The 26424-nt window shown below is 35.0% G+C and overlaps 1 protein-coding gene across 1 annotated transcript in view; it reads right to left on the bottom strand.

Moving 5' to 3' along the window:
- Positions 1-26424, bottom strand: part of anapc1 (anaphase promoting complex subunit 1) — a 57349-nt gene extending 30925 nt beyond the window's left edge. The window contains exons 1-21 of the mRNA XM_043255668.1: positions 26221-26424; positions 24633-24869; positions 24399-24554; positions 23646-23688; positions 23125-23225; positions 22181-22263; positions 21974-22047; positions 20828-20970; positions 19158-19381; positions 18004-18213; positions 17829-17924; positions 17623-17713; positions 16576-16641; positions 14709-14846; positions 12378-12518; positions 10143-10203; positions 4996-5183; positions 4114-4188; positions 3633-3898; positions 2141-2232; positions 1064-1212 (exon numbers count right to left, since the gene is read on the bottom strand). Coding sequence (XP_043111603.1) covers positions 1064-1212; positions 2141-2232; positions 3633-3898; positions 4114-4188; positions 4996-5183; positions 10143-10203; positions 12378-12518; positions 14709-14846; positions 16576-16641; positions 17623-17713; positions 17829-17924; positions 18004-18213; positions 19158-19381; positions 20828-20970; positions 21974-22047; positions 22181-22263; positions 23125-23225; positions 23646-23688; positions 24399-24554; positions 24633-24845 — 2610 coding nt within the window. The 5' untranslated portion in view covers positions 24846-24869; positions 26221-26424. The remainder of the gene's footprint in view (positions 1-1063; positions 1213-2140; positions 2233-3632; positions 3899-4113; positions 4189-4995; positions 5184-10142; positions 10204-12377; positions 12519-14708; positions 14847-16575; positions 16642-17622; positions 17714-17828; positions 17925-18003; positions 18214-19157; positions 19382-20827; positions 20971-21973; positions 22048-22180; positions 22264-23124; positions 23226-23645; positions 23689-24398; positions 24555-24632; positions 24870-26220) is intronic.

Raw genomic sequence — 26424 nt, 5'->3', positions numbered from 1 at the left:
CAGAACCGGAACGATTTCTGAAGGATCGTGTGACACTGAAGACTGGAGCAACGATGCTGAAAATTCTGCTTTGCATCAAAGGAATGAATGCAGTTTCACGCTATATTGATATAAACACCAGTGACATAGAAATGTCATATTTTTTTCAGTTTTTACTGTATTTTTGATAGCGTCAGTGAGCATAGGAAACCCTGACACTATAGCAAGTTTATGTAAATGTATAATTACGCTGTAACAAGGACACCTTAAAATAAAGTGTAACCAAAATATCTATTTAAATACGCATTTACATTAATTTATTTCTTAAAAAAATGTCAACTTTACTAAAAAATGTGTCATGCTCGCCCGTTCGTGTTATCACTGTTCACTAAAACTATTAAAACGCTTCTGTTTATTGAAATAAACCTAAAATAAAATAAATATTAGATAAAATAAATGGCAAATACCTGAAAAAAATTTTTTTAAGTCGAAGCGCTGAAAATGCTAACTGGAAATACAATTTTTAAAAAATAGAAACGAAATAGAAATAAATAGTAAATAGTAAAAGCGCAGCTATATTAATAGAAACTGCAGAGGCACACAAAAAAAATTCAAAAATTTTGGGAAAAAAAAAAAATAGAAGCTTAAAATAAGACACAGAAATTTCATATTTTTTCAGTTTTTATTGTATTTTTGATAGCGTCAGTGAGCATAAGAATATAAATATAAATAAAAATCTTAGCAACTCCCAAAATCAGATTTAAATCTATTCTCTAAATCACTATCATTATTATATTAATGATGCTATGGGTTACAGTCAGCAGGCAGTAATAAATCATTTTCTCAATCCGTTACGTTTGTGATTCATTCTGAGATGGACATCGCTGAATGTAATGTCAGCATGCAGCTCAGCGAGTGAGTCAAAGCCGTTCTGACCGATTCAGTTAGTTCACCGAGTTAAAGACTGATTCAAACCGAGTACGGGAGACTTTTTGAATGATTCACTAAAAAGAACTTCTCATAACAGTCGTGCATTTGTGAACAAACTGGTCATATTGTAGAATAATTAACCGAAGGTCCTTACCAGCACCAGTAGTTTGGTTCTCTCGCAGATGCCAGGCAGATAAGGAAAAGGCGCCACATCTTGCCCTCTCAGACAGCGACTGAGCCAGCTGAACACGCACGGGGCCTCCCCGTCCAGGAACACCGGCCAAGTCATCATCTCCATCTGAGCTGCACACGAACGAAAGGCATGACAGCAGAATAGACATATTAAAAGAACAGCGTTCAAGTATCATTTGTAAACGTAATTAAACGCATCCATGCTGAATAGAGTGTTTTGCAAAAACTAAACTTTTTTTTAAGTTACACACATTGCATGTACTTACTGTTATAATAACAATTAATTATCCATAATTACATGCAAGCAACCCTAAGCCAAACCCCCATTCTGACACTATAGCAAGTTTATGTAAATGTATAATTAAAATTACCTTAAAATAAAGTGTAACCAAAATATCTATTTAATACGCATTTACATTAACTCACCCTTTGCATTATTTCTTTAAAAAAAATTTACTTTACTGACATATGTCATACTCGCCCGTTCATGTCATTACTGTTTATTAAAACACCTCTGTTTATTGAAATAAACCTAAAATAAAATATAAATATTAGACAAAAAAATTACTTCAGGTATTTGCCATTTAGTTTAAAGTCGAAGCACTAAAATGGCTAACTTAAAAAATATAGAAACAAAATAGAAATAAATAGAGCAGATATATTAATAGAAACTGCAGAAGCACACAAAAAAAAAAAAAAATCTGGGGATTAATCTTAAAATAAAAGCTAATTAGAAATATTAGTTTAAACTACAATTGTAGATGAATACTAAAATAACACTGGTTCAGGGGAGTGTGCATAAAGACACACAAGCCCTTACATTTTTTCCTTAGAAGTTAAAACATTTCATGTCTACTGTATGTCAACCATCAACAACCAACAGCATCCCCATGGCAACAAGGCCCGTCACTCAAACCCTAAAAAGGTTAGAGGCACATCGGACCGAACTCCTCTGAACAAGTCAGGACTGTCTGGTAAATGAATAGAAATGCCTTTAGCTGCTAATGAGAGACTGCGTGCGCATTGATCGGCCTCGTACCTTGATCAATCACGCAGGCCTCCTTGAACGTTTTGATGAATGAGGGGTAATCACGCCAGTACAGATCAATGAAATCCTCCAGCTGCAGGTCCCTAATGAAACGAGAGGGGAAAAAAAAAAGTGATTTGTGGGTAAGAGAGTCATCAAGCGGTCAATATATATACTAAAACTAGTATAGGAGCCAAACCAGAGCGTGACTCATACGGCACAGTTCAACAAACAGCATGATTAATGGGATCTGTGGTCTGACGGCTCTACGTCTCAAGACTTAGACAACAATATTGTGAATATCACTATAACTACAACCTGGTTTTTTATTTGTAAACAAAGTAATGAATACAGTAATAATGTTTAATGTTTAATAATGATCTCTTTGGGTACAACCTCCTGCTTCCAGTTTTGCAGAAAATATGGGTTTTTCTTCAGTCAGTATGAGTCAATAGTATCAGATGTATAAAAACATGCACTGTCAATAATTAATCAATTAAATGATGAATCCAACTTTGGTTATATATGAATTAAGAATGCAGGATGGTTTCAAACTGACTGTCAGCTCCATCTACTGAAGAAAACCGGCGATTAAATTGAACTCATAAAATCTGTGCAACCTAAAAACTTTCATCAAGACACTGTAGAAATTTATAATATATCATAACATCAGACAAAATATATATATATATATATATATATATATATATATATATATATATATATATATATGTTTAATATATATTTAACCTATTTTAATATGAAATACATAAGTTGACAGACTATATTTAAATATTAATATATACAGACTATATTTAAATATATATATATATATATATAAATTGATAGAATGATGAATAAATAGCATATAATAGTATATATAAATATTAAGCCATTTAAATTGATAGAATGATGAATAAAACTAAAAGGTAATATTTTGTGATATATTTTGCACCATAACTCAAGAATTAATTGGCTGAGATTATTGTTTTTGACAGAACTGTATTTAATTATGCATAATTACAAAGAGTAAGATCTCTCTCTCTCTCTCTCTCTCAATATGTATCCAATATCATCAAAAGACTAAAGCTAAAGCTGACCTACAAACAACAGGCTCAAAGAATACGCACAAGCCGAAGAGTCAACAGAGGATTATCGTTTCAGCCTTATCTGGTGTCCTGTATTATAACACAGCGCTTTTAAATTTCAAACCCACACGGGTTCATCAAGCAGCAGCCAATTAAACTCTCACTGCTGTTTTGTTCCCGTCCACACGACAGCATGCACTTGACATTTTATCGAACAATGAAATACATTACAGCCATCTCCCCGTCCACAATTAGGATACGCCACAAAGAAAAGCGGCAGAGACAATGTGAAGTGGGAGGTTTGACGAGTTGGGCGACTTTACACGGTTAGTCAGGAGGTAAAAAGTTCACGTCTGACCGGCTTCGTTTAGCTTATTATTCCTAGGTAAAATGCAAAAGATAAAGCAAGTAATTACTTGGCCAGCTGCTGCAGCAGACCGACCAGAGCTCTCGCCCCGCTCCGCTGCAGCTCGTCCAGCTTCAGGTCCTCGTAGAGCAGATGCAGAACGTAGAAGAGCACCGGGATGTGTGGGAAGAGCAGGGCGGACGACTCTAAACCCAGGGCGGTCTCGTGGTTATCCGCTCCACCGGGGGGAGACACCGGCTCCAGGCCATGAAGGCCCACCGCAGGCCGCATGGACACCTGCCAGTGGTAGTCAGAGCATCGGAGGTATCCCCAATCCTGTTGATGTCATACAGAAGCATCGATAAAAGACCCAGCAAGACCTTTTATACATATTATACACTACTACCGGTTTGGGGCCAGAAAGACTATATGAAGCTCTTAGAGTCTCTTATGCACATGTCATTAAGGTCGAATTTATATGCATAAGCTTTATTAGTCTTTCTGTAATAAATCAAATGTACATTACCTTTAACGCGTCAAGGGACACTCACCTCATCTGAACCAGTGTCAGCAGGTCGGGCCTTCTTCGGGGCTATTACTGGAGAGAGTGGCACTTCAAAATGAAGCTGTGGAGATGACATTTGAGTTAAAGGCCGTTGAAGATGGACAAATGCTTTATTCACGACCTGCACACTTCCCTGTCAGCCACAAGCCATCTTATAATACAATTTTGTCCAGTGTTTTGTTAGAATTTTTTGGTCACACTTTAGAATAGGTAACACTTGTTAACTATTAACTACAACTTTTTTCCTCAAATTATTAATTTGCTGCTTATAAATAGTTAGTAAGGTAATTGTTAAGTTTATGTATTGTTTTTTTTTTGTACTTTTTTTAACATTTTTAGTTATTTTTAAATATATTTTTTTTGTATAAACAAACTAAATATTTACCTTTTTACTTATTTAAATTATAATAGGGTATACAACATTCCTGATTTAATTAAAATCACAAGAAAATATTTTATACATTTGTTGAAAAATATGTTAATGTGTATTAAATTTAACTGATTAATTGATTTATAAACGCCAGAACTCTTCGTTACACATAATTCTGACTTTATTTGGGATAAATATTTCAATAGTTTAATTACATATGTAAATAAAAGTACAAATTTGGATTAATTTATTCATTAATTAAAAAAAAAAGCATGCATGCAAATAAGATCTACAAAACTAACAAGTCAGAAATGAATTGTACTGCTAAGTATATACTTGTATTTATACTTGCATTTAATTTGTAGAAAATGTTTTAATATGAAGCCAATTGTTTTCTGTGCTTACCTGACATTTAAACCATTTTAAAGTTTAATAAATGAAATGCTTGATCAGTCCTAGTGAGCCAGCACAGGCTCAACACACAGAGGTCAGACTCACATTGCGTGTCCACGTCAGCCGCTCTGTGTTGTAACCCATCATTGTCATTAGGCATGTAACAAACAGGTTCCACTCCAGGTGCATGCTGGGACCTCCAGGGGCGTTGTAACTGTTGTACCACTTGACCAGCACTTTCATGGCAGTGTCCTTGGGTAAAATAAACCTGATGGCCTGCAGGCAACGCTTGACTGTGGGAGTAAAAGAAAGGCGTTAATAACAGAAGTAAAAGTGTTAAGTGGTCTCTATAAAAAGCTTAAAACTCTATAATAAATATAATAAAGCTTGAATTCTGCCTTGTAAGCCATTGTAATGCCTTTTAAGTCATTTTATCATTCACTAGTCAAAAATCAACTAGTAAAACTACCTGGTAAAGCTTGCTGCAGAGTTGAAGGACTGGAGGAATCATGCATGTTGTGTGCAAAAAATATTTCATGTATCACAATTCAGAGTCATGTGACTTTTTTCGAATTTATTTCTCAACATGTTACATTAAAATCTCAAAGTTTTGAGTCGGACGCCACTCAAATCTGAAATTATATCTTGCGATTGCAAGCCCATATCTCGTCATTTTGAGCAAACGTCTAGTTTATAATAGCATTTCTTGCAATTTTAAGATCGCCCCCCAAATTAAGTTACAATATCATCATTTTGAGTAAAAAAAAAAAAAAAAAAAAACAATTCGGAATGTATTTATTGCAATTTGAAGTTAATATCTCTCAATTTTGTCTTTCCTCAGAACTGTTAGTATATAATACCTATTTATTCCTAAACATTTTTCTTGCTATTTTGACTTTATACCTCTCGATATAGAAAGACTCTTGAGTTAATACGGACTCTTTATCACAGAGTTTTCAACGATTCTCACTCCATATCGTGCAAAAGGCACTTATTACCTCACAACATCGAGCTAAAAATCTCACAATTTTAACTGCGTGCTTAAAATAATCTGTCTGCATCATTTCGTTCAAGAACATTTCCTTTCGTATTCGTAGCGAACCACCAAGTCACATCCTTTAAATTAAGTTCTCAGAAATGCGTATTATTAACCAAAAATTAAGTTTGAATATATTTACAAAATATCTTCACTGAACACGATCTTTACTTAACTTCCTATTGATTTTTGACAATTTTGCCCCATGCGACGCATTTCAGCTATTACTACAAATACACCCCGGCAACTTAAAACTGGTTTTGTGATCCAGGGTCACATATTATGCTCGCTCACAAAAACATGGCGAAAGATTAAAACTAAACTTAAGCAATCGTAATAATGACGCACGGCTTACCAAACACCACTAATGCATGTTATTTAGTCGGCTGTCACCACTGATCTCTGATGAATTAATACCATATTATTAGATTAACATTAAACATAACATCATTTTTAGCTCACATCTCCCGCCCCCACGTGCGTAGATCAAAAATAAAAGTGTAGGTGAAGAGAATGGAGACGAAGGTTGTAGCGGAGGTGATCCTATAAAAGAGTGCACACGGAGGGGGCCGTCACTTCAAAGGAGCTGGAAGGCACATCTGAGCGAGGGGGTGGAGATCGGAGGGACGGGACACTACACTTGAGAGGGCTTACAGATGACTGTTTGCCAAAGTGTTCGACTGCGTGACTGCGAGACCTGATACGGAGAGGAAGAGGATGTTGAGATCTGAGGGTTGGAGGGATGCATGGGGTTCGGTTTGCTTTGATTGGATTTCTGCAGCGAAAATTAAACGAAGCAGAGAAAGCGAAGGGCTTTTCCAACCTTCGTGCGGTTTGTTGAGCAAAAGCCTTCGTCTCTAACCGCAATTCCTACCTAAAGTTAAGGTTAAAAACACAAAGGCAAAATAAATAATGGGAAATAGCTTTTTTTATTCAGCGATCAGATATTTAATGTTCGACATGATTTGAATAATCAAGGCTGAAAGCCTGTTTCCTTCACAGAATCAAAATAGTTTTTATATAACAATTCTGACTTCATTCCTCACAGTGATTAAGTTCACGTGCCACAGGAATACCTTTTTTTTTCCAGAATTGCAAATTTATAAGACAGAATTCTGTTTTCTTTCTCCATTTCTCTTATTTCAGACTTTTTCTGAGAATTATGAGTTTATAACATACATGTTAGACTTCGTTTCTTACTCTTCTGAGTATATATTTTAATTTTGAGTTAAAATATCACTATTAAGTCAATATATAGACTATCTCTAGCCATTTTTTCAGTTCTTGCAATTCAGAGCTTCTTTAGAGTTTATAATATTATTTCTTACGATTTTAAGATTGTCTCACAACATCGAGTTACAATCCCATCACTTTGAGTAAAAAAAAAAATAATAATAATAATAATATGGAATGTATCTATTGCAATTCGTGGCGTGTTTATATCTCAAGATTTTGAGCTAACATCTCACATTTCAGATGTTGTTTTTTTTGTTTTTTTTTTAGAACTGTTAGTATATAATCTCATTATACTTAATACCTCTCAATTTTGAATTTAGTACGGATTTTTTTTTTTTTTTTTTTTTTTACAACAGAGTTTAATACAATTCTCACTCCATATCGTGCAAATGGTTATTATCTCACAAATGTCGAGCTAAAATCTCACAATTCTAATTAAGTGGTTAAAATTAGTAGTTATATTCCACTTCGTATACATATTATTGCACAAAATTATACATTACTGTCACAAAGTGAATCTTCTGTTGACTCTAAAAATGCATCGCTAGTAATTCCCATCATGCATTTATTAAAGCAGGAATTGTGTGTAATAAACGCTAGATAAAACCTTGCAATTCTGGTCATCAAAAGTCAGATGTGTGAGATAATCAAGTAAGAAAAATACATCCTGAATGCAAGAATTCAAAATTGACTTTTTAAAAAGCGGGCTTCCGTATTTAAGTGAGGGTTTTACAGGGATAAAAAAAACTGTTACAGTGTTTCGCCAAGACATGATTGAATATTAATTGTCCTCAGTTTGGTTTATTAATTTAAACAAACCTCTATTCTGCGTGCAATTTCCCGCATGCTTTTGCCACGGACGTGAACAATTCCTGAAATCTCACAGCTTGCCCGGTCACATCAGAGATGCATTTCAGAACTACTCTGTAATTTCATGAATTTGCCTCAAAGTACTAAAGAGTTCATTCATCCTGCTTTGTCACTATTTCTAGACAAAATATAAGTAAAATGTCAGCAACCGCGTTCAACAATAGAGCACCGTAACTACATTTAGAGTACGAAATCTTGACCGCACAGAACACAATACCAGTAAAAGCATTGTTTCTTCACAGCTAAATGTGAATCAGGGATATCTAAAACGGCACTTTTTCACTTCTTTATCTGTTATGATTCAGAGTCATACCACCACACTCTCAATGACTCTGCCTGAAGCTTAATTAGCAAACAAACACAAAAAGGTCAGGATGGAGCTGAATAAAATGCCACTTTATTAGCAGTACAAAGCTCACCACTTCCAAAGTAAAGCACTCATTAACGGGAAGATGGCATTAATTGAGGAAATTGTAAAGAATGCCGGATGGGTAGGTGTCGCACGCAATCGGTTTAAAACTAAAGGCCGAGAAAAGCCGAACGAATCCGCCGAAGGGAAATCTGCACCCGCAGTCGGGATGAGATCAGCGTTTGTCCGTTCAATAATTAGGGGCGGTTGCTAGGTAGTAAAAGTTGAAATGGTATAAATCAATGGTAAAAGTAATAGCAAACAGCTCTAATGACATCAACAGTCCCAAAGCATGTATCATCTACACTTCCTGGAATATTAATAGCAAACACATTAGAAAAGGTCAAATGTCTAAATGCAGAAAGTGGCAGGAATGACTCACGGTTTTACTTCACAGTAAAGCATAACTGCATTCATTAGTGACAGATCCTTGGGCACATCATTTATGCCAAATAAATCAGGATCCGAGTTTTACGAAATGACTACAAAACAGCGCTGTTAGGTCTCAAAGGAGCAATGCTGATTTCGCCAAAGGTTTTGCTCTATAATCAAGACGAGAACGAAATATGTGCATCGTGACGACAACTAAACGAAAAGGTCACCCGAAATTTAAAATTTGCTGAAAATGCACTCACCCTCAGGCCAGCCGAGATGCAAATGAGTTTGTTTCTTCATCAAGAACAGATTTGCAGAAATTTAGCGTTACCTCGCTTGACTGCCAATGGATGCTCTGCAGTGAATGGGTGCCGTCAGAATTAAAAGCGCAAACAGCTGATACAAAAAATAATCCACACCACTCCGGTCAATCACTTAACATCTTCTGAAGAAAATGTCTTAATGGTGGATTTGTTGCTTACAAGCATGCAACTTTTCATTTCACACATTAACTGGCGGACTGGAGTGGTGTGAATTATTGCGATGTCTTTATCAGCAGTTTGGAATCTCGTTCTGACGGCACCCATTCACTGCAGAGCATCAATTGCTGAGTGAGTGATTTAATGCTACATTACTCAAAAATCTGATGAAGAAACAAACTCATCTACTTCTTGGATGCCACGAGGATGGGGCAAATTAGAATTTTTAGGATGATTAATTCCTTTAAAATGTTTAAATGTTTCCTTTAAATTTCAATTTACCCCCCTTTAATATACCACTGATTAAAAAAAAAAAAAAAAAGAACACATTTTTTTATAAAAAACTAATAATCCAATAATAGTCAAACTGAAGGAATGTGACATACAAAATATTCAATAACACTATAAATAATAAAGCCTAAATAGTTAAAGTTAGATAAAGCATTAGCTAACATAAACTGACAATGAGAAACATCTTTTTGTTAAATGTTGTAACTGGCATTATGCTTATATTTAAGTATAAGTTTATTTACTGGTTTAAAATTGAATTATGTTATTTATTGGGTTATCGTTTTGCAATGCTTTAATAATATTAAAAATTAACATTAAGCTATAGCAGCATAACATGTCAACCAATGTTGATGAACAAAACCAAAACAGCGAGTACATGTAGAAGATATTTTCATGGAAAGACCAAAAACAAAAAAAAACACTAGGAGGACACAGGGGGTTTTAAAATAAGTGTTTTGACCAGCTTTCCAAACTCACAAACAGCTTGTGACTCAGCTCTGTGCTGCATTGATGCATCACGCAGTTGGACTGCATTTATGCGAGTGTTTTCTCTTACCCAGCTCTGAAGTGGCCACCTCAGGAATGGTGATTCTTAACATGGAACCGGAGCTCAATTCCTGAACAAAAGAAAAGTGAGAGGCGGATATTAGCGCCACATCCTAAATTAGCAGCGCCACCGCATCAAAAAGAGTCCGAACCGAACAGGCGTCACGTTGCTATTTATATCCGGTCGAATTCTGTCAAAAGCAACCAAGCTATTGTCGGTCGCTTTGCTGAAATGAAGTGCAATAAACAAAAAGAACAATTGCATGCAGCAAAATTCCAGCAGGCTTCTGACAATGACCTGGATGAAAACAAACCTTAGACGCCGGCTATTTTTAAAAGCCTTTCTCGGAAGCATATCATCCCACATAAGTTGGTCGTGGCGAGATTGCTTTGACAGGCCTGCGAGGGGATTTCTTCTGGTAGGACACGACGTTCAGTGGGAAATGACAACGCAGAGGGGCTGACTGCAGGGGACCAGACCTTATTGAGTCTTGTCAAAACAGTGACGGGCTCCTGGTGCACATGTCTGAGCCGCCACCCCGCGTCGGTCATGTCCTGTTACCGCGGCAGCCCTCAATTACAGCCGGGCACTGTACGACAAAAGCAATTACCAGCTCCTGCCTTTAGCAGCAGTGGTCAGCACAAACACAAACGCAAGCGTCTTGACCCTGTTTGACATTTCGAAAATGCATTTAGAAGGCAGCCGCCACATTTATGCCCAGACAGTGATACATCAAGCGAACCAGGTGGATTCATTCAAATAGATGAGGCCTTTTTGAAATGTACTGGCATTAGATGAAAAGCCGAGCCCACTTGGCTGACTGACAAAAGACTAGCCTAATTCTTCCAAAATATACTGACAGATATTCAATGAACAAATGGTTCACCTCATTTGTTATTAGTGAATAAACTGGACATGAAAAAAAAAAAATCCATGAGAAAAACGGGCTGTTGCCAAAACCGGACCATTAAAAAAAAATTTAAAAAATTACAGCAACGTTTCAGTAGCTGAAGTACTACCAACCTACTGCAGTATTAAAATGTGTTTTGAACCTTTAGAATTCACTGGCAAATACCAACATTTTTAATAATAATATAATAATAATAATAATAATCCAAAATGTTAAGTAGAAAACCAAGCGAGGAATGTGATGCACTCAAACAGAAAATGACAATTATTATATAATATAATAATATAATAATTATATAATATAATATAATTATATAACTTAAGACAACAAAATTTTTAACTTCTAAAAAATAAATAAATAAACGTATTTCTATGAAAAAGCATCAAATGTAAAGTGTCACAGAGATTTCTGGGAATCTACGTTTTTTCATGTGTAGAGGACTTGTTATTTTGTTTACTTCCAATCACTTTAGTATTACATTTAATAGCATTTACTGTAGAGGGTGTGATCTGCTAAAACATCGAAACTTTATTTATTTTAAACTAACAGCGCCGTTGTTACCTCGCTTGTGAGAATTCAAGTTAATTTTACAGATAATGTCGTCAAAGTAGAGCTAGTGTTTGTTTGGGAGAGCATGTCCTTCCTTACATAACGAAACATTATTTTGTGGCAAAAACAGAAATTAACTGTCATCTTTATCATATTGATTACTATGGGTTTTGGTTATTTTGCTGCTTTGAAATAACAGAAACCATTTGCCGAAGCGATTGAACTGTACTGCGGTCTAAGAGCTGCCTGGAACTACGTTTTCTGTGTGGTTCCCTGAAAATAATCGCACACCTTTCGAACAATCGTCAGCCAATCATATTCGAGCGTTTAATGGCCCCCGTGGTATAAATACACGTAATATATCTTTTTGTGAATAATTAATTTGTTAATTTTATTTTTTTGGGACAGTTTAAATCAAAATTGTGTTTTAAATGTCTGGCTTTATTTAAAAGCATGCATGCATTAAATCATTTTAGTCTGCAGATTTGGGAGGATTTTTTATTTATTTTTTAATAAATTTTGCTTAATATCAGTCATTATCATTTATCATCCATTCTTAAAATAATCTGTCATCAGTATCAGCATCTATAGATCTCTTCGTAATCTATAAAAGAGTATTTCCGTCATTTCTGTGATCCAATCATTACATTTCTACAGAATGATCCATTCTTTAATGATCTACAGAATTGTAATCACTGATAAATATATCAAACATCTTATTGACACTGGAAAAATCAATGAAGTGTCTGCTGAGAAGTGGTTGGAGGAGACGGGGCTGCACTGACCAGAGTGACTCTGTCGCTGACGGCATCTCGGAGGGTGTGGATGTGAGGTGCAGCCTGCTGAAAAGAAGAGTCTTCCAGCCAGGACGACTCATGGTGCTGCGGCGCGCTGCGCACCTCCAACACAGGAGACGGCATGCCAACCTGACAGCAGGACATGAGCAATGCCGTCAACACATATGACATAAAACCCCCCAAAAAAACACAACAACGTGACGCAAGGTGTGCCATGCTTAAGTTTGGTTAGTGCACATCATTCAACTCAAGTCAGTTGTAATTGCAACCGGTTACATCTTACAATTCTGTCTTTTTTCTATATAAATATAAAAACTCACAACTCTTAGAAATAAACTTACAATTCCAGGACATAAAGGCAGAACTGCGTGATATAAACTCACAATAGCAAGTTTATAGAATTGTAAAATTGCAAGATAAACCTGGACTTTTTGAGGAGAAAAAACATTTTATCTTGCAATTTTGACTTTATATGCCACAAATCTGAGGACAAAAAATAACTTGCAAAATGTATACTTTCAATTCTCATGGTAAAAGTCATGACTAACTTTATCTCTCATAATTCTGACTTTATAGCTTACAATAATGATGATATACCGGATTATTGAGTTTATTTCACTCAATTTTTACTTTTTTTTTTTTTTTCACATAATAGCAAGTTTATATGTCGCGATTCTGACTTTATAACTTGCAATTGCAAGTTAATACAATTTACAACCATGATTAAAAAACTAAGTCAGAAATGCGGCTTTGTATCACACAGTTCTGAAAAAACTACAAAAACTACAAAACTAGTCAAATTCAGCAAATAAATCAGCTCAAACTAGGTAGTGTGGTTATTTAGCTCAAGCCAGTTCAATCATTGTGATGATTTTGTAATTTTTTTTAATTATTAATGAATTCGATTCAGCTATAAAGCAGCTCTGCTAATACAATAGGCGTTATTATTCATCTAAATTCAGGTTTTATTGAAATTGGTCTTAATGAATATTAAAGAAGAGTTATTAATTAACATTTACTGACAATGTAATAACTGTCAGGCAATTCAAAATCAAATTCAGAATTACGTCAGCTGCTCACGAATGGATCCTACTGAGTGAATGGGTGCCGTCGTGAGAGTCCAAAATGGTCACAAAAATCCACAACACACCAGTGCATCAATTAATGTCTTGCGAATCAAAAAGATGCATGTTTGTACGAAACAATCCAGTTATAAAGTTAACCCATAATTATGCTTCCTCCAGTGAAGAAAACTCCTGTCTCCTTTCAAAAATCCACCCAAATATTTCTTATGGGGTGGGAATATTATGAAAGTATATTAGCCAGAAGCAATAAATGGAAGTTAAAAATGTCTTGATTTATTTTATCCATGCACACATGCTTTTCACTTCAACATATTAACTGATGGACTGGAGTGGTGTGGATTACTTGTGAATTACTGTGATGTTTTTATCAGCTGTTTGGACTCTCGTGACGGCACCCATTCACTGCAGGGGACCAGCTGGTAAGAAAGTGAGGCAATACCACATTTCCACAAATCTGTTCTGATCTTGGATCTTTGGGTGAACTATTACTTTAAGCGTCTTTTAAACCCCATTTAAGCAAACCAAAGACAAGAGTGGCAAGGAATCCAAACTCCAGGTCATGAGAGAAATAAAGAAAAAATAAATAAATAGAAGGAAACCAGGCTAGTTCTAGTTCTCCTATGGAGGCATGAAAAGCTTAAAAATATAATTTAAAAAGATAAGTTCTCTTAACTGTTATTAGTAGTACATAATCATCATAAAAAATGTAAACTGTGATTGAAATGTGTTTGTCCACAGGAGTACATCACCTGCCCTTAATGTAGTTCCGTAGCGAATAATATTCTGTTTGTGGTTTGGGGAGACATTTGCTGGGACTAGAGAAGCTTTTACCAGTAGTGCAATACTTCATGTTAAACGGTGGCTCTAAAAAGCACTTCTAACACAATATCCATAACTACTCATATGGGAATACGATTAATAATTTATTAAGCATGCTATCACTCATACGGACTACTTGATCTCCGTTTCTCACGATTAGATTATCAAACCAGTCGAGAGCCAAGTTGTTTTGGTTGTTTAAGAAGAAAAATAACGGAGCTGGCCGTATCACTGTGATTTAATACCGGCATCGATCCATTTGCAGGAGCAAAGCGGATGGCCATTAGCATTAGGACACAATATCAAGGGTCCTCTCGAAGAATGCGGTCTTGTCTTACATATATGACTCAATTAGCGTTTCACTAATAGGCTACAATAAAACGCACACAATCCTGCAATAAGCACATTATAATACCTCCTCCAGTCGGCTCATATGCTGAACCGTGGCCCTTGCGGGGGTGCTGATGTTCTCCAGAGGGGTGCTTAACTGCGGCTGGTGGTTTTGCACGCTGAAGGTAGGAGACAAAAGGCCAGGGACAAACACTTTGCTGACCTGGAAGCAAAGCACTCATGATTATTACTAGCTTAAAACATCACGGTTTTGTGTTACCAGAGACTGAAAGCTGAGTTACATCAAAGGTGATGGGAAAATAATTATTTTTGTCTATTGGGCTACTACGTGCCACTACAGGATAAAAGTGTTTCTTGATACTACATACCTATTTATATCAGTGTGTTAGCATTTACTGAAAGAAGTTAAAAGCAAATAGGATCCAGATTAAAGACGAGTCAAATTTGTGTTTCTTTATCATGAAGGCTCAGTAAGTCAGAATCATTCCTTAATTAGTCCTTAATTATGTTTTGGCTTGCTTAGTTTTTATGCATTTTATTTAAGGTATACATGGATGTCTAAAAACCAAAATATTTGAGGTTTTCATTTCCTTGTAATATACATAAAATATTAGATAAAACTAAAAGAATAGATTAAATGCATCATATCTGACAGATACAACCATTTGAAAATCTTGAATCTGAGGGCTTAAAAATATCTAAAATACTGACAAAACCACCTTTAAATTGTACAAATGAAGTTCTTAGCGATGCATATTACTAATTAAAAGTTACACACACACACACACACACACACATATCTACATATACATATACATACAGTAGGAAATGAAAATTATCTTTGCTTGATATCCTAATTATCTTTGGCATTAAAGAAAAATCTATAACTAACATTTAGCAATAAGGTGTCATTTGTTAACATTAGCTCATATATTAAATAACATTAACAAACAATGAATGCATTCATTACACTATTTATAAATCTTTGTTAATGTCAGCTCATTGTACATCTGTGTTAGTTCACAGTGCATTAACAAACACAACTGGTGATTTTAATAATGCATGAGTAAATGTTGAAATTAACAATATCTAAGATTAATAAATGCTGTATTGTTCATTCTTAGTTCATGTTCCCTGATGTTGTTAATTAATGAACCTCATTGTAAAGCGTTACCAAATTAATATGCGGACATATACATACACAATTACATAATTTAGCTGATTTATTTTATTTAACAGCTACGAATGTCTAAAATGGTAAATTGGGGAAGGCTGTTTTATTACAAATCATTCTTTTTTGTATCTCACATGACAAATAGCATACTATATATGACAAGTAACATCGGACAGCATTGTGATGTTGCCTTTGTATTCTGTTGGATAGGTCACCTTGATCAATCATATTTTCAACGAATCTCTAGAGAATTAGAACTAGAAAATTGCTTTCAGGCGCGTCATCCGCATCTGAAACACGCGGTATCATCAGTGCTGAAGAGAAAGGGGCTTTTTACACATCAATCATGCATACATCTGTAAGTACCATCTTATGACATTAATAAATTGTATGAATCTAACAGTACAAACAGATATCCTGTGCGCCTGTAAAGAATCCCTGCATTCTCTCCAGCACTAATGACAGTCTCTCATCCAGATATGAGTGACTCACCTGGAACCAATTTTCAAATCTCTAGTGATTGGTGGGGAACATGATGGAATGAGATGATGTATTAGACTCAGCACTAGGCTTTGAGTGCAAATTGTAATGCACGGATGCCTTTGGCTTTTTTAATAAAAGAGAACTATGCGCGGCAGACACGCTGCGTATTACAGCATCGTCAGACGGAGCTGAAAGTGAAAAAAATCATTCAGGACGCTAATAATGTCATTTTAGAGGTAAAAAAAAAAAAAACGCAGATGAAATCAAGTCTCACCCGTGTGACTCCTGTGTACAAGACCAGACTTCCATTGGCCTCAAGCACCAGCATGGTATGAATGTCCTTTGAAGAGACGAACAGAACGTAAAATTTAGGTCTTGACAGTGGAGTAAAAGAGGAAGAGACTTATAGCTGATGTTCGAGATTCGCAAGCGTCACGATTATTTGACCGGTGTAAATCTCTCATCATAATAGGAAGCAGCAAGATCTGATCACAATGGATTTGAAATGTGACTCTACATGGAAACATCTGATTTTACGATTTATTGCACGTTTAAAAGGGAGCGTTCGGCTATTAGTTAACGTATACCAAAATGCTTCAACTTTCAATAACTACCAAATGGCACAGATGAAATATGCACGACAACAGCAGAAAAGAGTACTACAAAACTATAAGGTCATGTTCACAATAAGGTCAGCATCAAACAAAAAGGAGTATAGTATTTATTTTAAATGCATATTAATCACATTTTTGTGAACGGTACAGCAATGCATTTGGTTCACCTTATAATTAAAATGTTAATCTTTTGGTAAATTATTATTTTTTTTAAATCACTAAATGTATACAGGACCAGACACTTAGTCGGTTAAACAAAAAACTGCATTTACCATCACCATTTTTGAGTTTCTAAACGTGACTAATAATCTCAGCGTGCTTATTCAAACTAGTCACAATTATTTGAGAAATATAATAACAGTGGCATTTCAATTATGTACTAAAATGTTAGTACTTAAAGTCAATTGTGTTCTTGCGTACAAAATAAAGGCTTGTGGGTTTGTCATTACATACACACTGTATTACGAAACGCATGATTGTGCCAGATGTCCACTTCTTAAAATTCAGTCAACACATTTTTCTTCTTTGTTCAATGCTGAAGAAATGATCTGTCGCTTCTTCAGTTTATCGTGACTTTAGCCAGAGTAAAAATAAAATGCAAAAACAACTTGCAACATTCAATACGTCACGGTGACAAAATGCTCTACAACATTTAAACGGATAAAAGAAATGCAAAATATTTCGGCAAATAAAAAAAAAAAACTCACCTCAAGAGGGGCAGCATCTTTCGCGGCGATAACGGTCACCGAGGCGAATATCAGTTGAGAAGTTTCATTGCTCTCAAGGAATTTTACACACCTGCAAACAAAAGAGATGCAACTAAGCGCTAGAGTGTTAAATACCAAGAAAGCCAAGTGATTGATCCTATTAATAAAGACAAGAAACGTAAAAAAAAAATGAGGCACACGTTCACCTGAGCTGCTGGTGGGACTCGACCAGGAAGCACAGATACCTGTTCTCACACAGGTCAGACGTGATGAAGACTTTAGAGGCCTGGCAGCCTTTCTCCCTGCACAAAACAGACACGACAAAGATCAACACTAACTACAGGCTCTCCACCCATGAACAGCCGGCGAGGCTCAGCGCACCTGGAGATAGCGCTGGTTTCTGTCCACAGCTGCTCGATGCAGAGGTCTGGTAGAATGGGCTCCATCTCGGGCAGCAGGGCCGTTTCGTTCAGCGTGCTGTTGGGTGAGGCCAGGATGCTGTGGCCGCGGGGAGACGGCGTGTGGCAGGACATGTTGAAGCGCTGAGCTCCGGAGAAAGAGGGTGCTGCGGTGCCAGGCGAGTGAGCCCGACTTAGTAAAGCAAGTTAAAGAGCACAGATTCAATAACACACCTTACAAAATCTTACTAATGTTCACCAAATGCAAAAACAGTAATACTGTCAAATATTATTAGGATGTATTTTTTTATGTTAATATATTGAAAAATATATTTATAAAAGAAAAAATGTAATATATCTCAATATATCTTAAAATATAATTTATTTCTTTTTTAATCAAAGCTGAATTTTCAGCATCATTACTTCAGTCTTCAGTGTCACGATATTATTTCATTAAATCATTTCAATATGCTGATTTGCTGCTCAAGAAACATTTCTTATTTTAATCAATGTTCAAAATCGATATTTTTGTTGAAATCTATATTTTTTGATGAATAGACATTTTTTCAAAGCATTTATTTACCAGGATATTTTGCAACATTATGAAAATCTTTACTGTCACTGAAGTGTAAATCAATCAATCAAATCAAACGCTTTTATTTATATAGTGCTTTCAACAACACAGATTGTATCAAAGCACTGAACGGTTTCAAATAGGAGAAGACGATGATAGAGATGTATAATGGCAAGACTGAACAATTTGTTATTAAATGCAGAGACGGTCTCTGTAATCAAATTGATGATAATTGCTAGAAATTATGTGCCCCGGTGTATATAAAATCAACCTTTTACATAAAACTTAACACTTCAGAATAGGGCACAATTACTCACTATTATTATTTTAAGCAGTAAGTGAACATTTGACACAGCAGAAAGTCCGCCCCTGACTATCAGCTACGGCTTTTCCTTCAATAAATTCCTAATTTGCTGCTTATTATTAGTTAGTGCGGTAGTTTTTAAGTTTAGGTATTGGGTAGAATTAGGAACAGCATTAATATGTGCTTAATTACTACTAATAAACGGCTAATGTTATAGTAACAGTCATACTAATAAGCTACTATTAGCAAAACCTCACACCTGAGAGCTGCCATGTTTGAAATGCTGGGCGAGTGAACACGCGAGTGCAGGCCCGGCGAGGCAGGGATTCGGCTCTGGTTGTGCAGGGCGTGGCAGTGTAGGGGCGAGGCGGGCGAGTCCAGCCGGGTCACGTTTCTCAGGTGGGTGCTGAGGAAGCTGGGGGCCGCGTTGGGTGTGTGAACCGGCCCGGGCTGGTCTGGACACTTTAATACTGTGGTCTGCTCCTGAAAAAGGTGTTTAGGTGTATACTTTACATTTTAAAATGAATGTTAAGACACATTGGATTCCTTTTTAAGCAAGAAAATAAACAACATGTTTTATTATTACAACAGTAGTGCTTGGGTATTTTTATCATTGGAATACATATTATATTGTTATTGAGCTTCGAAGATAATTTATGGTTACAAAAAACTCAAAAAACTGTGAATGACTTTACATGTAGATGGGACATTTAAGTACTTATATTAAACATTAAAGGTATTTGTCTATCATTCGTTGATTTAAAAAAAATAAAAATAAAAATAATCACCTGTGCTAGAGATCTCATTCAAACCAGTCTTTAGACTTGATTTGGTTTAACTGGGTTAATGACATTTGACACCAAACATTAAATCTAATATGAAATATTACAACTTTCACAGTTCTAATAAGGATGTCATGCTTTAACCATTAAAACAAAAAAAACTTGTAAATATAAGGTGAAACAGCCTAAAAATGTATCACGATTACTTTAGCTATTTATTGTTATAACAATACCAACGACAACTATTTATATCTATATATATATATATATATATATATATATATCTATATATATATATATATCTATATATATATATATATCTATATATATATATATATATATATATATATATATATATATATATATATATATATATATATATATATATATATATATATATATATATATATATATATATATATATATATATATATATATATATATATATATATATATATATATATATATATATATATATATATATATATATATATATATATATATATATATATATATATATATATATATATATATATATATATATATATAAAACATCAAAAACACCAATTACATAATTACATTTTTAAATGTAATTGATTTAACACGGTTCCTGTATTTATTTCTCTCAAAGCACAAACTCAAAAAAGTTAGGAAAACATTTTCAAGACCCCCTTCTTGAAACAGGCCTGTCTTTTTTTTACTGTACAAATAAAAGCACCCCTGCTGAGCAGAAGAGAACTCTTTAAAAACACTAAAAATTTTACAGATCCCAATTTGAACGCAATGCATGGCTTACATTAAATGTATTATTACAGCTGTTGCAATAACTATTATCCTCATACTTTCTTATTTTATTTTAAAAAAATGCATGAAATAGTTATAAAGAACACACTTTTAGTCTAGATTAGATCTACATTTGATCACATCTCATGATTGCGTGTCGTAATTTATTCAGTCTCCTCGCTTGACAGCAAGCTACTCCTCAGCCTCGCATCCGTCCTCCGCAATGTTTGCTTTCGCTTTTCACATTAACAGCGAATATATTCAGGATTCATAAACAGGAGATATATTTTTATTATAAGGGGAAGTTTCAGCGGTACAGCGCAAGCTATAAGATATCGCCCGTCCCTCGGTGTGCATCCCGTACCTCAGGTGTTACTTTGCGCAGGGTCCAGACGGTGTGTGTGCACTGCTGTGTGTCGTAGGTCATGATAATGGAGGGCTCGTGGCAGGTGAACACTACTCTCAGAGCGCTGTCTGAAACATACTGGAGACGGGACTCGAACAGACCTGGACCAGTGAGTGGAACAACAAGAACATTAAGTTAATTCAGTGCTTTTCCCAATAGCCAAGACTAATATTTTCCAAGTGCCAAATGTATGGTTTTGGTAAGTCAATAAGAAAACTTTACGACCAGTTGGCCAGTAGCTTTATTAGGAAATAATACATGGTTTAAATTGAATTACGCGAGCGTCAGTCTGACTCTTACTGACGCAAACAACATGAGCGAATCAAATAAAAAATAAAATACAGTCTACTAAAGAAAACATCTGCTTATCTGAGACCATGGAAGGTTTGTTTAGGAGGTTTTGTATGTGGTGACACGTTGTGATATATCTCTCACATTAAGCCGCCGAAACAAAAATATGGGGAAAAAAACATCATGTTGTCATATTTTTGTCCAAGGTGCAGTTTTCTAGAGAGTCACTCATCTTGAATACGATGCTGCAAATGACACGATGGTCTGCACGGCCACTAATATGCAGGAAATAGTCACTAAAATATACAAAATACAGTTTCACGGGCACTGAAAAAGTATATTTCTGGACAGAAGACTATGGAGACTTTAAGCGCAAGACGACGAAACTGTATGCCATAATTAAAATGAATGGCTGTTTGCACCGCTATAATTTATCTCGAATTTACAAATACATAATAATGCTCATAAAATATCCTTTCTAAGGTAAAGAACTGTTATTGTTAAATACTTAAAAACAACTAAAGACAAAAAACCTCTTGGTTAAGTAAAGCTGAAAAAATAATGCAAGTACAGGAAGAAAAACAGACTAAATTTTGATTTTATAATTGAAATAAAATGAGTGCTAAACTCACTAAAACAAAGCATAATAAATAATAAAAGCAAATTAAAAACAACTTAAAAATAAAAACAAAAAGCACAAATCACTAATAAAATTCTCAAATTAAAATGAAAACTGAAATTGTAAAAATAAAAGGCACTTTAAAATATTAATAGATATTAAAATCGTTTCTAAATAAGTCTCATGAGTCTTACCGGTGGATTTACAAACAACAGGAGCGATTTCATCTAAAGGATGCAGCATGCTGAACAGAGTCGGGAGAGGTTCCCTGGAAGAGAAGAGATTCAAATCATTCACAACCATATTCTCTACACAAGCATTTGTTTACAGCAGTCAATGCTGACAGTGACACTCTTTACACTTTTAATGTTAAAATAGAATAAATAAACAATCAAGCATACCTGACGGGGCTCATGTGGCCATCGACTGTAATGTTTTTGCGCTCCAAAAGCAGGCCAAACTTTGTCGACCAGAGAGCAGAGACCTACGAATGCAAGGAACAGTTAAATCGAGAGGAAAAAAGGAACCACCATGGAAAACCATTTTGCAGCTAAAGGTTAAAGCTAAAGTTTATTATCATGCGTGAAACGACACATTTTTCAATTATGGGATGAAAAAAATAGTGCCTTGCATTGCATCGGAGAGTTTCAGGCTCTCAATTCCCGTCCCCGTTTGCCTTGCCAGCATTATAAAATCATACGTCTAAAATGTTTAGGAAAAGCCTCTGGGGCAACTTGCCAGAACATGTCCATGTAAAATAAAGCCGGCATTTGCCAGAACTGTAAACTGTGCCGTCTAAATACTGTTACTAAAACCAAACCGCCCCCCTTTCCTGTCCACGCGCCAAATAAGCCATTACGCCTGATGAAATGGACAACTACCACACATCATCAGTCACTGAGCTGAATGAAAGCTGAAAAACATCCCTGATGGCGCTAACAAACGCCCAACGATGACAATGGCCCTGTTTGATGATTTTCTCCAAAAAACACAATGCCGATACATTTAAACCTTCATAGGTGACCGTTGTATCACAAATCCAGCCATAAGCGTCGATTTCTTAAAATTGAGATTTATACATCAACTGGAAGCTGAATAAACAACTAAATAAGTTAAGATACAACTATTTGAAAATCTGGAATCTGGAAAGAGCATCTTCGTGCAACATGATTCTTAATTAATGTCCTGATGATTTTTGGCACCAAAGAAAAATCTGTAACTTTGGATTTTGAATGTATTGTTGGCTATTGCTACGAATACACCCGTGCAAACATAAGGTTTCGTGGAGCGAGGTGACATAAAACAGATGCAGCTCAACGGAGGCAGGCGTCACAAGCATTCTGACCTGGAACGGGAGTGGAGATATGAAGTCTTTCCCACTCATGCTGTGGACATTCACGCAGGTGCTCTGGACGATACACACGGTCTTTTCCACAACGTCCTTTACTGAAGAGTGACGAGAAAACAATCGCTCAACGACAACCAAAAGAATTGTAGGAACAATATTTAGCATCGTATAGTTAATATTGACAGCAGACAAAGCAAGAAAATAAACAGCATTCCGATAAAAAAATGCATAATAAATTATTAAATTAAAGATATATAAATTCTACATTAACATGAATAATAAATAAAAATACACATTAACATTTACAATAAATATTATAAATTCAAAATTAAAGAACACAAAAATAATAAATATGAAATGTAATAAAATAAATTGGTTAACATAAATTAAAAATAAAATGTAATTATTATTATTATTATTAATAATAATACTTCTAATTAAAAAAAATCCTGTATCTTATTTTCTTTTTTTGTGGGTGGAAAAAAATATAACAACACAAAGAAATATATAAATCTTACCATCTTTTTTAGACTGCGGGACAGTGAAATTACACCAAAGAGCCTATAAAATAATTTGTAAAATTGTTTTATACTATAATTGTAAGCATGAAAGGTGATTTTTAATATAACAGCCCCCCCAAATTTTTGTATTACATACAAAACCACCAAAGCAAATGGTAATTATTATCTTATATTTATCAGAAATAACACTTTTGTTTACCACTCCAAAAACATTACCATGCTGATAAAGTAATATCAATAAATATCAACACATTATAATCAATCAGTCACTGCAGGGGGAAAAAAGCACTACTCGAATGGCTACAAAAAACAAAAATCAGCGTTTCTAAATTTTATTTACATTTTAATCAATACCCTGTTTCAATGCAAATAATGAGCTTCATGCAATTTACATCTCTTTGTAACAGTGGTAGATCTGTTTTTAATGCATATGTAGTGACATTACGTTTATCGTTTTGACCGTTTTCATTTTAACCTTTATTCCATTTATGAAATTAAATAGAAAGTTTGACGGTAAAACTACACCATAGAGCCTATAAAATAATTTGTCAAATTATATTATGCTTGCGTATTATACTATAATTGTAAGCATGAAAAGTGATAATAATAACATAACATATAACAGCCCCCAAACATGTTTGCATTACATACAAAACTAGTTGGTAATCGTTATAGCTTAAAATTGAAATGACGTGAAAAGTGAGGTTTGTTAAGAGAAAAGGTCTAGCACCATTTGTTTGAGGACAGTACCTGCTGAACTAGGCTATCCACCGTGAAGGCCTTGTACACATACGAGGCTTGATTCTTGCTGCCACGACTCCATATGACCATGTTTCCCGCCACATACAGCTCCTCCTCAAATTCAACCTCATAAGGAGCGGTTCCCTTCCTCAGCTGCCAGCGCTCCTATCGATCGCACCACAACCATACTTAAAGCCTGCGGTATTTGAACTGAGAACGGTCCGAGTGTGAGAAACGAACTACCTTGTCGCGCTCCTGCAGAGTGACCTCCTGAAGGGACCCCACGAGTCCGGCCGCTCCGTCAGAGGACCAGAGCTCGGAGGCCGGCTGGAGCTGCCGCAGCTGGAGATTGACGGCATTCGGGTGATTTTTGCAGTGCTCACGACCGAACGGGACAAACGACTGCAATTCGCCTGCGGCTATCATTGTGGCTCTCTCTTCATAGACGTGCGACATGAGTTCCCAATATCAGCATTATTTCTGTGAAACGCAAAAACATATTCAGAGACGAACCCCGGTGTTATGCGCTGACTAGGGCTGTCAGATGATTAACTGCAATACAAAAAGGTACATAAAGGTGTTTGTTTGCATAAAATACGTGCGTGTGATGTGCATATTTATTACGAATACATTATTATGATTTAACATCATGTCAGCAACAGTGACTATATTCATGGCAATATGAAACATTTAAATATATATATATATATATATATATATATATATATATATATATTATATATATATATATATATATATAAACTACATAACCAGTTTTGATTAGATAAATAAGTACAAATATACAAAAAAACATACACGGAATAAAAAAAAAAGATTTAAAACAATTGTATAGTTGTTAAGCTTAATGCATGGCAAAAATGTTATGTATACATTAATATACACACAAGTACATATTTTTGAAAGTATTTAAATGTCTATATATTCATATAATTTATATTAGAAATAAATACATTTAATATACAAACATAACCAATATACAAACATATATATATATATATATATATATATATATATATATATATATATATATATATATATATATATATATATATATTTATTTATTTATTTTTATTTTTTTCACAAAATATGCCTCAAAGTTTAATAAGCCACAGGCACTTATTTTATTATTATACCATTACAGTTTTTGCTAATATTTTAAATTGCATTATGTTTTATATTTGTTTTCATTTTTAGTAATTTTGTGGCTGTCATTTTGACTACATTTTTATTTATATAAGAACTTACAGTTTTTATTCATTTTTAATTCTTAGATTTACTCTACTTAGCTTTAGCAGTTATCACAAAGTTAAACTTCATACAAGACATTATATAAAATATTGTTATATTATGGTCCGTGTCTTACTTTCTGTTTAAACCAGACATATAACTCTCACTATCCATCCCTCTTTATGCTCACACCCAAATAAAAATTTATTTCTGTGCTTCCTAAATCTATAAATATATTTCACGCACCTCAACTTCCCATCGTTACTTTATACTTTATAATTACCAAAGAAAGCAAGAGTTGCTGCAGGCGAATATAAATAATTTGCTTCATGCACTATCACGCATCAGTGACAGTTATATTTGTTAAGCTAAGCTAGTAACTCACTTAATTGACTGCTGAGAAATATTTGAATAAATGCACGTATTACACTGCGCCAGACCTCTTCGCTTTGGTTATCGCTTGTAACGAATAACAACATTTACACAGTTTGAGGTAAATCCCACAACTATATCGCAGTCGGTCTGTCATCCTGTCAGCATTAGCCGCGACGCTACCGCTAACAACATCCGCTCAAATAATCACCTGCTAATAATAAATAGTCGAGCTTCCTGTCCTGGAGTGCGGTTCTTCCCTTCGAAAGACGTCTCTCCCTCTGCAATCGCCCGCTCGTTGAACCCAACATACAAACACATCAAAGTATGCAGTGAAAACCGACCGAGCACACTACACCGTTTCAAATGAACGCGGACATGTTGTTATCCCGTGACGCACTTCCGAGCGTCTGGC

Source organism: Puntigrus tetrazona, chromosome 13 (assembly GCF_018831695.1).
Source record: "Puntigrus tetrazona isolate hp1 chromosome 13, ASM1883169v1, whole genome shotgun sequence".
Taxonomy (NCBI): Eukaryota; Metazoa; Chordata; class Actinopteri; order Cypriniformes; family Cyprinidae; genus Puntigrus; species Puntigrus tetrazona.
This window is presented reverse-complemented; position numbering and strand designations above follow the sequence as displayed.